Source organism: Homalodisca vitripennis, chromosome 1 (assembly GCF_021130785.1).
Source record: "Homalodisca vitripennis isolate AUS2020 chromosome 1, UT_GWSS_2.1, whole genome shotgun sequence".
Taxonomy (NCBI): domain Eukaryota; kingdom Metazoa; phylum Arthropoda; class Insecta; order Hemiptera; family Cicadellidae; genus Homalodisca; species Homalodisca vitripennis.
The window spans coordinates 161,736,183-161,751,855 of record NC_060207.1 but is presented as its reverse complement, the minus strand read 5'-3'; the positions used below and the strand labels follow the sequence as shown (position 1 = coordinate 161,751,855).

General features: G+C 31.9%; 1 protein-coding gene across 4 annotated transcripts in view; it reads left to right on the top strand.

Moving 5' to 3' along the window:
* Positions 1-4,630: 4,630 nt before the first annotated feature.
* Positions 4,631-15,673, top strand: part of LOC124375230 (ribosomal protein S6 kinase delta-1) — a 56,442-nt gene continuing 45,399 nt past the window's right edge. Inside the window, exons 1-7 of one of the 4 annotated variants that reach the window (XM_046833366.1) lie at positions 4,632-4,786; positions 5,343-5,497; positions 8,827-8,984; positions 9,998-10,109; positions 11,193-11,299; positions 12,171-12,261; positions 13,538-13,733. In XM_046833366.1, coding sequence (XP_046689322.1) covers positions 5,399-5,497; positions 8,827-8,984; positions 9,998-10,109; positions 11,193-11,299; positions 12,171-12,261; positions 13,538-13,733 — 763 coding nt within the window. In that variant the 5' untranslated portion in view covers positions 4,632-4,786; positions 5,343-5,398. Of the gene's footprint in view, positions 5,498-8,826; positions 8,985-9,997; positions 10,110-11,192; positions 11,300-12,170; positions 12,262-13,537; positions 13,734-15,673 lie in introns of all 4 variants that reach the window. The other 3 variants (XM_046833367.1, XM_046833368.1, XM_046833369.1) reach the window with 3 other exon arrangements.

Below are 15,673 nucleotides of genomic sequence, written 5' to 3'. Positions count from 1 at the left end.
TAAAACCGCTTTTCATTAAAAGGTTAACTTTGAAGATGGTAATAACACAAAAATAAGTCAACGGGTTTTTAATGACAGTTAACTTTAATTGAAACAAAAAAATCAGTTAGTTACTTAGAACTAAACTCCAAACATCATTGGACCTATTTTAGATGTTTAGAAAAATAGTGTTTTCAAATATTAATAACAAAATACATTCATTTACTACCACTAGTTACTACCAATAGTTTGGTCTTATATAAAGTTAACTAATGCAGCACTTTTTAATATTTAAAGAAGTATTTTCTAATGGAAATAAAAATCATTAAACACAAACATAACATTGTTGCTAAACACAAACGTTACTGCAAAAATTTAAAGTGAGTTATAAAATGGTGCATAGCAACTTGGAATAACATGTTTTTCAAGTAAGTATTGTAAGTCTTTTTTCTTGTTAACTGAAATTCCCAGTCTTTGCTCGTTATAATTTTTTTAAAGCAACATCTGAACAATGCACAGGAAAAAACCTGTTGTTTCTTCTTTGAACTTCTGGTTTTCTTCTTAGTGTGACTCTTCTTGTTGTCTCCGAATAAATCCTCGTTTTCTTCAATATCAATCTGCTGGATGAAAAATTTCTTGAAAGTCAACTGTGTCATCATATGTTGTCTTGTACTTGATTTTAAAGGGAGAATCTTTCTCAACTTTAATTATTTTGATGTCATTCATTGCAACAGTACATCCTGAAATGAAAAGATAACTGTAAAATGTTTAATTATTATCTTTTTAGATAGAATAGGATAAAAAGTTGGATTTAAAAGTTTTAGTATGTTAACAAAGTGTAGGAAATTAAAAATAATCCGTTCGAAGTAGTTAAATATGCGTTTAGAAAAAAATATTTAAAACGTAAGAAAATGCAATTCTTCCATCTTGATTGCATATCTATGTGCCATAAATAACTACTCTTTAACATACATTTTTCAGATTAAATATGAAAAGGAAAGATGGTTTAAAAACGTAAAAGAAGATAGTAAGTTAAAAGATTCTTAAAAATTGTGTAAAAAGTATTAAAGTTAAATTATTGGTTTCACATGGTAAAGGCTGAGTAGGGTTAAACTATGTTTGAACCGGTTGAGATTGTTTTTGCAGTGAAATAATAGATGAAATCCCTTTATTGGTCTGCTCATCACTAGAATTATTTTATAACTCTCGTTTCATAAAAGTGTCTAAATTTATATTATAACAGTAAGCAGCTTACCTGACACATTAACTGTAGAGTTACATCCAATGTTTGCCCATAGGTCTTTTAAAATCCAAGAAATCTTCATGACTTAGTTCATTGACTTTATACGGATTCCCAGTTTTTTTTTGCAGTTTTGATCAATGAAATGTATTGAGCCGGGTGGTAAATTGGTCCAGACTTCAGACATTTCTTAATCTGCTTCTCAATCATTGCATTGTACATTGTCCCCCTCGTTTTGACTATGCATTTTATTAGGAAAATTGTGAGTTATAGACTTAATTGGCAGTTTGTCCACTGCATATAAGTACATAGAAAACAAATACTTGTTTTTCTGTTGGCCGCTGCAATTATCAGAGTAAAAATATAATTTCAATATCGTTTTCGCAATTTTTATACTTTTTCACTGAGGTATTTGTAAATGCATGTTCCAATTTCGCACGAGCCTCTGGCTCCTTCGCCTTCATGCCAAGTATAGCAGAATACGGCATCATTTTTCAGCTCACAGACAGTCAGGTTTAGCATATTTAATTTAGATTTATAATACATTAGGGACACTTCCCCCTTTGGACACTGTAATACAGCTTGAAGGTCATAACAGGCAAACAATGGTGTTGACACTCACTGAGTCTTTGTCAGAATTTTTTTTCAATCGAGATAGATCTTTTTCCATAATATGCTTTTCATATTCCTCTTGCAAACTGGTCTTTCTCTCACCTTCAGCTGTCTCATATGCATGGCCACAGCTCACAAAGGTCTTTTTTTGGAACAAAAAAAGAAATATATTATACTCTTTGGTGAATATATCGTAATACTTTTTATAATTTCCATGAGGTTTTTGCAAGCTTTTACAATGTTCAACATAATCACGATGTAAATCACTAATTGTTTTACCACCTTCTATGAATTCTCTGGTTGTGTTTGCCCGTAGATAGTGGCTCTCAATTTTAGGAATAGATTCTATATGACGCCTGATGCCTTCATTTATTAACTTGTCTTGATCAGTTTGATGCTTATCATGTTTACCCCTCAGATCACCAGCAACAAAGCCACTTGAGGCGTCTTTTTATCAATAACGGTTCTAATTGGTCTGTCATTGATCCCTAGGGTGTTTCTGAAAAAATCTTTGCATACACGAACTCGCTTATCAGCAACATCAAAATAAAAGGCTTGGTTTGGTTTTCTCTTATTTCCCTCTCTCTTGTACTGGTAAGTTGGTTGTATGTTCTGAATATGTGATGCTATGAAATCTCTTTGGCGGGAAAGGTCACCAAGTGCCCAATAGTTTTTGAAAATTCTTTGACGTTCATCAGGGTTTATTTTGGTTTTACACTGGATTCTACATCTATCATTGCATGGTGGTTTTATTTCCTTTTTCTCAATTAGTTTTCTGGACTTAGATGATGATTTATATTCCTCTCCAGAATTTCTCAGCTTTTTTGCTTTACATTTCAACCAGTTGTCTTTGTTTAGTGACCTTTTCTTTCCTTTTTTCTTTTGGAGATCAGTGTTATTTTGTTCCAAGAATTCAAAAAACATTATCATTTTCTTCAAAGATCTCAGGCTCCTTTTCTTTAGTATTTACAACAACTTTGTTTCTTCTAGGTATGTTAAATATTTTGTTGGATATTGTTTGTTTTTTAGGGAAATTAAGGTCATTTTTTGGCTCGTAATTTGGATCCTCGTCAGAATCATCCACGTCATAATCATTTTCACTGTTAGGGTCATCTGAAAAAAGATCTCCAGTAGCTTCGTTATCGGTTTTACACTTTCGTTTGGGTGTCGAACATTTTCTTGGTTAGACTGAGCTGATGTCGTTGGCAAATTAAGTTTTTTAGGCACACATTCCCTGCTTTTGTTGGTATTTTGTGAAAATTCACTAAACACACTGTTTTGATGTCGAAGGTTTATGATTTTCTTCACTGTGAACTTCTTTAGAAGTACATTCTTTAGGAATGACATCAACATAACCCTGAGTTTTGTCTTCAGGTTCAGCTTCCGGGTTTGTAGGATCGTTGAGATTGGCTGGGTTTCAATGTGTTCAGTTAAAAGTTCATTTGTAGTTTGAAATATGGCTTGAACCTCATTATTTGGGGTTGTATTTGGAATTTCCTCTTCATTAATCACTGTCCACTCATTACCACATACAACACTATTATGTGAATGAGGAGTAGGCCTATAGTCTGTAGAATTGCCTTTTTGTTTGGCTAATTTTAAAATCAGGGATGTTCTATTGCTCATTCCTGAGACTTAAAACTGGCTGTTGTGATGCCTTCACTAGAAAAAAAATGTGTAACCTAAAAAAGTTCATAAATGATTGGCACACACAGGCAAGGCATTTTGTCTGTATGTGGCATTCATTTATGAATAAAATGTATATTGTTTACTGATAGTTTAAACAAGAAAAATAAATCGTAATAGTACTAACAGTGGAATATTTATAATAAATTATGAACTATTTTCGCAATACAAGTGTCACCAACTCAAAATATTGCACTGTTGGTATAACATTGTGATTTAGTTTCTTGCAAAAGTTCAGAGTTGTAATGACACATCTCAAAGTCTGCCACTGTGGAGGTATAACAAAATGAAAAAAGTACAATGATTTTCAAGGAAAAGTGACACATCTCAAAATTTGGACTTGTGGATGACAAACAAAATTGAAAGTCAAAGCTATATTCAAGGAAAAGTGACACAACTCAAAATCTGTCATTATTCTAGTAAACAATATAAACATTGTACTTACAAAATATTACAACCAAACAGGCACAACTCAAAAAGTGTCACTTTTGCAGAGAAATTATAGCACTTCACTCCTAGACAGTCAAGTCACAACTGAAATGTGTCAGTTTTGCTAGAAAAAACATAACCTAGAATGTTCTACAAGAAAAGTGACACTAGTGCACTCTAGTGGGAGCAAGGCAGAGTTTGAGTTGTGACGTTTTTGCAGTGAAAAGAATAACTTATTTCAAGACTATTAAACCAATAAAACCCATTTAAAAAAAATTTTGAGTTGTGACACTTTTCTTCTGAATGAACGATATGTAACATTGTGTATTAAAAATGGCTGTCAATCTTAGGAAGCTTCACGAAATTGCTTTAAAAGACGATAAAACATACCCATTATGGGTACTATAATTTGACCTTTTTCAAGTTTTACTGTCAAATAATTAAATATAAGGGAATTTTCAAGAATTGTTATATGCTAAAATTGTAAAACATAACAAGGTTAGCAAGGACAAGCTTTATAGGAAGATAAATAAATAAAGAAACTTTTTCCATGTTTGATATGTCATCATGGACAAGTAAAATGAGATTCTTATTTTTCTTCTACATTTGCTCCTGAAATGTCTCTCAACTCCACCAGAAAAAAAATAGAAAAATCGTCTGCTTGTGTTTGTAAATTAAAAAATGTAGTTTGTATTGTACTATGTGTTTGTTATGTTTTGATGTGGTAACATTGTAAAAATGAAGCATACTAATTAAATCAGCTGTTAGAGTTACATACAGTATTAATTTATTGAGTGTCATGATAATATACACTAAATAGGATGAAATAAATACTACATAGTCAGTAAATCAAACAGTAACTATTCAAATAAATAAAAGGCCGTTCTTGACTCTAGTTCCATACATATTAATTGGTTATTTGGTATTAACAGATGAAATTCATACATTCATAACGCCAACTTATGTGAGGTTCATAATTTGCCTAATAACTAGGATTTGTTCACTGTAATCGAATTCATTAGAATAATTTCATTACTATACTGTACTAGTTTACCACATGTATGGAATATATGAAATTCCATATTGAACAAATTGTGGGCTTCATATAACCTAGCCTGCTCCATAACATTATTTAAGTGGTAAAATCTTCACATAAAGTAAAAGTTGATCATTTTATCTAGAGAATAATTTTATTAAAAAGGCTTACATGTCTTTTTTCTACAATAAATGTCAGTGTAGTTAAGTTACCAATAAACATGAAGGTTAATTACAAATTCCCATTAAAAAATCTTACCTTACAACTAATAACATTTAAAGCATTTGAAATTGAATTTGTAGGCCTACTATACATTTTTCTATTGATTCATCTTGGTCCACTTTGAATTTCTCTATCTAGATGCCAGCTGAGGGACTAGACTGATGGGATAGTTTTAAATTAATAGACTTACAAATATGTCTTGCATCAAAGAAGGCAATTGGATTAGAAGGTTCTCAGTATCAGATCCGTTTAAACATAATAAAGGATTTACTCTGTACAAAATAACGTCACTGGTAAGTAAAATTTTGTACTGTTTAAGTAGTTACAGTTTATATTCAAGTTAGCTTTTCACTGCTAACACTCAGGTTTCCAGACATTTGCAATTTAGCCTACATGTAAACTGCCAGTCTGGTACTAGGCCTAAATGTTGGAATTCTGACTTGTAAAAATGTTAATAATTGTAAACAAACAGTAATTTTTGAGCTTCCTTAATGTGTGATAAATGCATTTTTCATTTCAAATGACCAATATAATTTTAAAATTAAAAGTAGATTTTTAATGTTATGCTTAACTTTAGAATTTGGTAACGTGTAGTCGCTCAGATTACGCTCCATTCAAAACCAGGTTGGGAGTATTGACTTTGAGTAGTGACGAAAAGTTACTAGGTAATTATCATATAAACGGCCGGAGCGGCAAAATACGAGTTTTGTGTTGTTAACTTATTGGAATCGTCCTATAGCACAAAATAAATATAAGGTTTGATGGGGTGGAAATGAGAAATAACGAAGTTCTAGAACATAAAAAAATAGAACAAATTTTCACGCGCGGAGTAATATTTCCATATTGTACATCGACGTCGAGCGTCACGTGACCTTTTGTTTCAACCATGATTCAACCTCGTGATGACGTCATCGGATGGGTCGCCATCTTTGCAAACGTAAATGAAAAATAATACTGAAATGAGCAGAATTTTGATGAAAATGAACAATGTTTTTCTTAATTTCGAGCAACAAATTAATTACTTGTTATCGAAATGAGACGAGTGCCTCCGGCCATCAGCGTGGATACCTGATGTGAATTAAAGAAAAACATCCCTCGAGATAGTACCTATTAGTAAAATATAAAATTCTAGAGGGGCTGATCAGAAATATAAATTGAAATGTAATGCAAAGGATGAGAAAATCTTGCTTGATGAATCGCTTTTAATGTTAGATTCGTCTTGAGTCTTTAAAGAAAGTCTTGTGAGTATGATGGAATGGAATCATAGTAGCCTATTGTCAGAAACTGACTCATTATCAATCTCCAAACATATTGTAGCTTGTATTTATGCAGTTCAGTATGATGAGCTGTGCCACAAACAATCTTTGTGCTCTTTTTCTTTCTGTTTTTTATATTTTCTTGTCTTTTCTAACTATAGTATCTCTTATCTGAAAAAAAGGTACTGTAGATTATACTTTCCTTTCTCTTGACCCCTGGCTTCCATGTTCCGCAGTTTACCAATCTTCTACAATGTCGAAGTATTTCTTCAGTCCTGTGTCTATGTTTCTCTGTATTTCTACACTGTCATTCTTGTCTTTTCTCTTTCTGTTAATAATTTGTCGTTTTTCACAGGATTTCTAAAATATTATATGTTTTAGAAATACATAGACTAATAAATATTACTTCAATTTGACTATCAAAGAGTTAAGCTTTATTTTGCATTGTTAACTTAAAATTATATAGACCAAGTTGAAGAGTATTACATAACCACAGTTGGGTATCTTGAATTACCTACTTATTAGTTTTAGAAATACAGAGAATATTTATAAAAATATTTGTAACATAAAATATTGTATGTATTCCCAGTTCAGCTATGAAACCAAGTGCACAATTCAAGTTTTGGCAAGTGGTGCAGAAAACTTAGTGAAAAGTAAACCTTCTCACCTAAGTCATTATTATACACGGGTGAACGTTATGTATTATAGTAGATATTGGTGTAAATTTTTGTGATGAGACAAGTGTTAGAAAAGAGGTGGGAATACGGAAAAGATACAATGGTAGCGTTTATAGACCTACAGAAGGCATATGATAAGGTACTGAGAGAAAGGATATGGGAGAGTATGAGAAAGAGAGGATTGCGTGAGGGAATAGTAGAAAGAATAAAGAACCTGTACGGCATATGTAAAAACAGGGTGAGAATTGAAGAAAAATATACAGAAACTTTTAAAACAGAGAGAGGAGTAAGGCAGGGAAGCATATTGTCACCTTTCCTTTTCAATATTATAATGGATGAAATTATTCTAGAAGTACAAGGAAACAGAGGAGCAGAAGAACTTAAGACAATAGCATATGCGGATGACATAATGATATGGGAAAATAGGGAAGAAGAGTTAGAACGAGAGTTAAACAAATGGGCAAAAGTGGCGAAGAAATATGGTTTAGAGATGAACATACAAAAATGTAAAGTAATGAAAGTAGAGAGAAGGGATGGAAATAACAAAGACGTGTTAGTTGAAGGAAAAAGACTTGAAAAGGTGAAGGAATTCTGTTATTTAGGAAGTATCATAACAGATAGGGGCACAATAAGAGAAGAGATAGGAAACAGAATATGGAAGAGTGGAAAGTTTTTCAATATGGTGAAGAAGATTGTGTGGAGTTGGAACATTGGGAAAGAATCAAAAGTATTGATGTATAAATCTTATTTCTAACCAATTTTATTATATGGAGCAGAGACGTGGACGTGGACTAAAAATGATTTAAGCAGATTGCAAGCTGCAGAAATGAGATTTTTAAGAGGGATAGAGAAGACTACAAGAAGAGATAGAATAAGGAACGAAATAACCAGAGAAAGATTGAAGGTAGTTTCACTGCAAGAGACAATGGAAGGAAGAAGAATACAGTGGATGGGGCATGTGAAGAGGATGGGAGATAATAGAATGCCTAGAATAGCACTGGAGAAGGAGGAAGGAGGAAGAAGACCAAGAGGAAGACCGAGAGGAAGATGGGAGGACCAAGTGTGGAAAGACATAGAGAGAAGGGGACTACCGAAAATACAGGTGGATGAAGAGGAGACCTGGAAGGATAGACTAAAGTGGAGGAGGCTGTGTACGACGACCCGTGAGAACGGAAACGTCTGACGATGATGATGATGATTGGTGTAAATTTAATTAAGCGATATAATAATATAATTGGTCTTTCCAAAAAAATCATACTCTTTATTTAACACATCGACTGCGATGGACGTCTTGTAACGCAGAGCTTGAGTGCATCTGTAGAATTTTACAATATATAGATCAGCAGTGGAAGTCTTAACTACATGTATTATAGCTGACATTAGTTAAACATGTTCACTACGTTCATGTGCATACGTCCTACAGTGCAGAGACTGAGTGCGTTTGATAAATCTTACTCTAATTTTAATAATAATAATTTCTTTATTCTCTTTCATCACAGGACTCAAGTATACAAATCACAACCCAAACAAGATGCTAACTACATGTATTATAGCTATACTGTAATTGTACATTAGTTTAACATGTTGACAGCAGCAGAGGCCTTACAGCATAGAGGCTGAGTGCATCTGTTTAATGTTACTTTATACAGACCAGCAGTGTAGGTGTTACCAAACTTCTTATTCTTTTAGGTCTATCCAAAAAAGTATCCTGAAGCCATTACAAAAATAGTGATTTGGAAAAGATACAATGATTTTAAGAAGTTGTATAAGGAGCTGAAAGTATGCCATAAGAAGCTACATCTTGACGATGAATTCCCAGCTTTTGTTAAAGCTAAGTTTTTCAGCAGGTATGTTTAAGTATATATAGTGTATCATAAATATTTTGTATTAAAAAACTGTGCTGGAACCTTTTGGATGATTAATTTTGGTTAGTGCATTCATTGAAAACCAGAATTAGAATACTCATATTAGATCTTTCCATTATAATAAGTGTGAACTAATGTTTGCATGATTCATTACTGATTTATTATTAGTTTATTAATATTCTTTTATCTTTAACTTATATCCATAAAGCTCAGGGGGTAATATTATACACATTTTTAAGTATACAAATATTGCAGACAAAATAAAAATGTGACATAATTAATGATTATTTTCTATATCACATATTAACACATTTGACACCTGAGTTCAACAGTGACCAATTTTGGTATACACACCACACACTGCATCTCTAATATTTGGTAGCGATACACTAGAAGGTAACATTGAGGGTAAATATTGTCTTTATCATAAATCCAAATGGGCAAGTTGATAAAAAAGAATAACTCAGCAGTCCGCCAAGGTACAATATAGAAAGAGTCGTGCTTAACAGTGTACTGTGCGTTCTAGTTGAATGTAACATTGATTTTCTTGCTACGCTGTGGATGCATTTAGATCTTGTTACAATTTATAAAAAGTAGACAGAGAAAATCTGTTTCAATCAATGATTTGTAATTACAAAAATGCACATCATGAGAAGAAACATCAGTTCATAACGATGTTGTACATTGTTGTGGAATGCTAGTTTTGTGTTAATAAATCACATTTTACTTTGGAGTTTACTGTTGTATTTTAATATTATATTAAAAATTGTTCAATAATATAAATTGGAAGAGGGGTTGTTGGTGGCAGCATTACATAATTTTTGAGGGGATTTAGTGTTCATGTTATAACGGGAGGTTATGAAAAGTCAGATTTTAGTGTTGATTAATTAAGGGACAGCCACTTATCTTCTGTAATACATCAATATTACTATATTGTATCCTTATTTCTTATTTGGAATTTCCTAATATTAGGGCTACAGTAAAGTATTTTTCAGATTTGAATCTGATGTGGTTGAAGAACGTCGACAAGCTGCCTTAAAACTTCTAGAATTTGTGGCACAGCATCCTCCTTTGTTTACATCTGACGTTTTTGTAAAATTTTTTGAGGTATTTAATTGACTAGTAATAGTTCTTTTCAAAAACTTAGTTAGTACAATGCTGTTTTTAGGAATTGTTTTTACAACGCTATTATAATAAAACACCTGTAGTAGCTAATATAAGAATAGTAAAGCTTCAAAGTTTAGCTAATTTTGGTCAGATAGTCATATTTTTTTCTCTAAGAAGCTCATAATAAAATGCATAATAAGCCTATAATTAATTATATTTTAATATAATGTAGTTGATTTGTGTATGCAAACATGATTTATTACCATCAGCCAACAAAGAAACATTGTCCATCCAGTAATCAATTTCACTGTCTCGAACTGTTATTTTTACAAGATATCACAGTTTTTGAGACATCATATCGCACTGCCTGATATTTTTTTGTACAAAGAAAAATCCAAGTCACAAATGTAAAAAAACAACAAATGTGCTCCAGTTAGCAGTCTCACCACTTTTTTACTCATGCCACCATAACTATAATTAGCTGACAGAAGATTATTGAATATTGTCATTATTAAGTGAAATAAAACTACTGGAAAAAACACAATTTGAACACGTGTTTCTTGTTTTGTCTACAAAGTTCTTTAATGGTTACTTAGTCAAAATAATTTAAGATAATTTCAGTTAATTCTGAACTGATAAGCTATTTAGGAACAAGCTGCGAATATGTGGAGTACGTACATGTTCCAGCCATTACTATCTATCTCTTGATTAAAATATTTATGTATTACTGTTTTGTGTAGGCTACAGCAATATTTTAGTTGTTTAGTCATACAATATTTTAGTCTAATCTATTGTCCAGAGATCAATTTGGTTAAATATTGATTACAAATTATTGGCTACATAACACAAAATTCTATATGCATATTCTTATACAGTGATTGATTTCTAAAATAGTGGTAATAAAACAGTAACCTCTCGAAGTCTGCGAAGTATGAATACCTCAAATCAAGCAATGTTCTTATTATCGAGCTTAATACTTTCAATAGTACTTTACTTATGTTTGTTGAACAATTATACAAAAGACTAATGGTGGATGGTTACTGGTGTTATGAAACAACAGCTAAACAGGGCTTTGTGTTGTAGACAGGGTACACTGTGGATAGTGAGGATGGGACAGTCAGTAATACAGCTGTGAAACGATCTGCCTCCCCCCTCCCTCTTCCCTCTGCGAGAGCAGACCCTGACACTGGGTGAGTATTTATTCACACCTCCAATATACAATGACAATAAAGTTTAATTAAAGTCATACAATTTAAAGTTACCCCTTCTATCTCCTTTGAAAAGGCAGGGGGAATTTTTTTATCCTCCAAAACATTATTTTAATAAGAGATAGTGGTGAAACACAGTCCACTACTCCACTTCGTGCCGCTGCACTGTTTGGTGGCATTTATATTGCAGCAGAATAAAATATAATCCATAAAGTAGTAAACATTTATGAGAGCTACAGTCATGTTTATAATTTGTACTAATTATAATTTATTTACTGTCTTTTGTTCTGTACATATTAGAAAATAATTCAGTAATGTCATAATATTTAGTCTACCTAGAATAATTTCCTGGCAGTTCTTCGTATTAAAATAACTTGTGTAAGATCAAAACATTGGATATCTGAAATGTGTTCAGCTCCTATTATTTCCAATAATCAACATTTTCTGCTTTTGTTTTTTTTCTTATATTTAATAAAAATACAAATTGGGAACTGATAATTTAATCATTGTTATTTTATCTGTAATGAAAGTGCACATATGACTATGCTTAAAAGACAATAAGCAATGTTTTATTAATAATAAAAAATGGTTGTGTTCTGTCTAAAAATGCCTGTGATTGAGCACTTTTTACCACTGCCAATCAAAGGGTTAATTTCTGATATTTATTTTAACTTTTATGAAACAGATTGTTGGTTATCTTGCATTTTTTTTATGTATGTAAATAGGACATAGTCTAAATAAATATTTAATTTTTTTAATTTACAGTTAGTAGAATAAAATGTTTAATTTTTAAAATTTAATTGCAATATAGTCAACAAAAACTAAAATCTTACATTTTGTATGTTTATTTTAGACAAGTTCCAGTACCTGGTCATGGCAGTTCGGACGATGATCACACAAGTTTCACCACTGACACTGATTCTGCCATTAGTTCTCCTGTTCTGGTAGTTACTCTTCAATATTGTCTTTCCATTATAGTGCTGCATAAGAAAATGTGGAGAACCTAGAATGGAATTATTTATTGTCAATTCAACTGTCTTTTATATGAGTCAGTTTATCATGACAAAAGAAGATAAATTTGTATATATACATTAAATTAAATTAAATTGTCGGACTGGTTTTTATGTCTCTGTTCCCAATTTTATCCAGATTATCATTCTGTTGTACACAACATGGATGGTACAGCTGTAGCGGATGTCAGTTACTCTGTTTTTGTAACCCTGACTTGTCCTAAAAGAAGCATTAACTTGGTTCTGTTGAGTAGTTTTCCACATTGTCTTTTCATCAATTACAATGACTTCTTGTAAAGTCTGTTTCAGAGTTTTTGTTATGTTTGGACTTCACTTGTTTTTTTTTCAAGGGAACTGTTAAATAGAATAAAATGATTAACAAAGATGCAGTTGCTTTTTGAGCAAGTCCGCTTATCTCACATGTAGAATTCAGTTGTTTGAAGAGTATTATTATTATGCTCTTTTTATTGTTCTTTTCTCTACTGTTTTAATCCAGCTAGTACGCTAAAAATAGTAGGTTAAAAATGTTCCAATTTAGTTTTTATTGCTGTTTTTTCTTATTCTCATTTTAATATGTTTGCATTGAAAGGTTAAATTAGCAATGTTTGGTGCATATACATGCACTAGACACTTGCAGTGCTATGTAGTAGAAGTGTCAACTTGATATACTATATCTTTTGTAGTTTTGACATATAACACATTGAGTATCAAATGTTACAGTACTAATGTAAGGTGTGTTTGCCAACATAGGACACTGCAACACTTGGTAGAAAAAGTATGAACACTGTATACTATAGCTTAATTGCGTTCTTATCTATTGGTTTAGCAGCTAATGATAAGCTATTTATTTACTGGTTGAGAACGGACTATTTTTGTACCATTCCGGTAGAACACACCAGTAAGGAGTGAAGTCTGTCTACTGTCCGTCCGGGGCCATGATCATGTGTGTTCGGTAGGCTTACCTTTTTGTCCATATTTATATTTTTGTTGTATGTATGTGCTATTTTTAAACTTTGAAAGCACCATGTAGAGCACTAACACGTTTTTAACCACCTGATGATGGAACTTTGGTTCAGAAATATTTAGTGAACACCTACTACATTTGGAACTGTTTTGACAAGACATAGTACCGTATTTTTAGTTCATTATATAGTTCTGTGGCTATAGACAATGAATTTTGAAAAAAAAACTATTATCCTTGTGTTAATAGGATACAGAGCCAGACCGCTGTGAGAGCCCGTCAGTGGAAGAGGATACATGGAACAGTCGACAGCTGCAACCCTCACAGTCACAGACCACTCTCAGCAGTTTGGCCTCCGTAGAGAGCCTTTTTTCTCGACAGATCCAATCATTCAAGAATCGTTTTATTAGCATCACTTCTGATACAAATGACGCACGTCAGAAAGGCAAGTGCATTTCTTTTTTTTACAAGAAAAAAATACTTGTATATAATTTCTATAAATACAAAAACTTGCAACTTTGTTTTGAACTTGACAAAGTCGCTCAGCTAATTGTCTACTGGGAAATTACCGTTAAAAAGAGTATTTTTTGGCTAACTGAGGAAGAACCTAAATACTCTTTGACTTAACAGAAAGATGCTCTGCTACATTACGACAAGATGCAAGAGTGTAGAATTTTCAAAAAATTAGATCAAAGGTGACTACTCTTGGTAGGTGCCTCTTGATTACTGAGCCTATATCACTAATAAAATAACTTTCACTCATGTGTAGGCAATTAATACTGTGTACTAAACTCTGTGTTTACTACTGGCTTTATATACATGGAACTATGAGTATAACAAAAAATTTACCCCCACTAACCTTTCAGTAATTACAGAAAATATATAAATATAAGAAATTTGTAACATTTTGACATGTTAGATTATTTTTAAATGTAATAGGAAACCAACCTGCTTAACACCTCTGAACATAACATAAAGAAAATTATTTTATTTGTTTGTGTGTAACAGTATAAACATGTTCATAATAGGGTGTTGATCTTTTTTGGACACACAGTATTATATTTTAAACTTTATTGATATGTTCCTGAGACATTAGTCCATAACAGTTTAGATTAGAACAAGCAACACTGAAATAGTTTATTTAGAAAATGTTTAAATGCTTAAGCTGTAGTTAAACTTCAGTATTTGTAATCTTAACTCGCTGAACATCGAGTTGCAAAATTGCAAGGTTACATTCTAAAATTCTATAAATTTGTTTCCCAAACTTTTTGAACCCATGGCTCCCTTTAGGTCTGCACTACTTTCCGCGATGCCCCCCTCCCTCCCTGCGGCTCATCTTAATCGATTTGATGAAGAATAACAATAAAGTATTGTGACTTTAAAATTCAAATCGCCTAAAAAATAATAATAATAATAATAATATTTGTAAAATATTTGCCTATATGCCTATTGTATATTAGCCATCATAAAAATATCAAGTAAAACCCATGTTTTTAATAAATTATGTAAACTATTCACTATTTCTGATTTTTAAAGAAGAGCACTATTATTATATTTAAGTAAAGTAAAGTAAGTAAATTACAAAGCGTTTAATATTATAAATATTGTTGTAATAATTCAACGATTGCTTCATAAATATTACAGTTTAGCTAATCAGATTATATCTACTCAAATTCATCACAATTCGTAATATTCATATTCGTATAGTTTCACACAAGCCAGTCGGACATATTTGCTACATGTCTATGCGAAGAATGAGAAATTTTTCCTTTAATTAGTACATCAAAATCTGGTCTGATGTTTGAAACTGCAATACACACTGCTTTTTAAGTTTTGAAGTTTGGTATGTATTTTGATTTAATGACTGCCAAAGCTGAGAAAACCATCTCATAAAGGTAAGAAGTAGCAAAGGGTATGAACACAACCAACGCTTTCCTGGCAATTTGCGGGTTCACTTTTTCGACGTTACATCAAAACTCTAGCAAATAATTCATTTTTAATCCAGTATTTATCAAAGTATCTTTCTGGAATTCAACCAGTTGTTCACTCTATTCAACATTTAGATGCATTTCTTACCCACATTTAAGAGCTAACATTATTGATAGGGAGATAGATAATCATCAAAATACACTCAGTTTGGAAATATCTTTCCATAAACTGTTTCAAGTCAGAAAATGTAGCGTATTCAACTTTATTCATGATAGCCTTCCGCAAATCGAGTTTCTTTTTAAAACCTTTAATTTGTCTGACAGGTTTAATATATTTGTGTTCTTTTCTTACAATTACTTACTTAATATGTTCAACTTTCCAAACAATTCAATAAGAAAAGCTATCTTTGACAGAAACGTTTTATCAATAGATTTATCATCATGACATTGTTTTTAT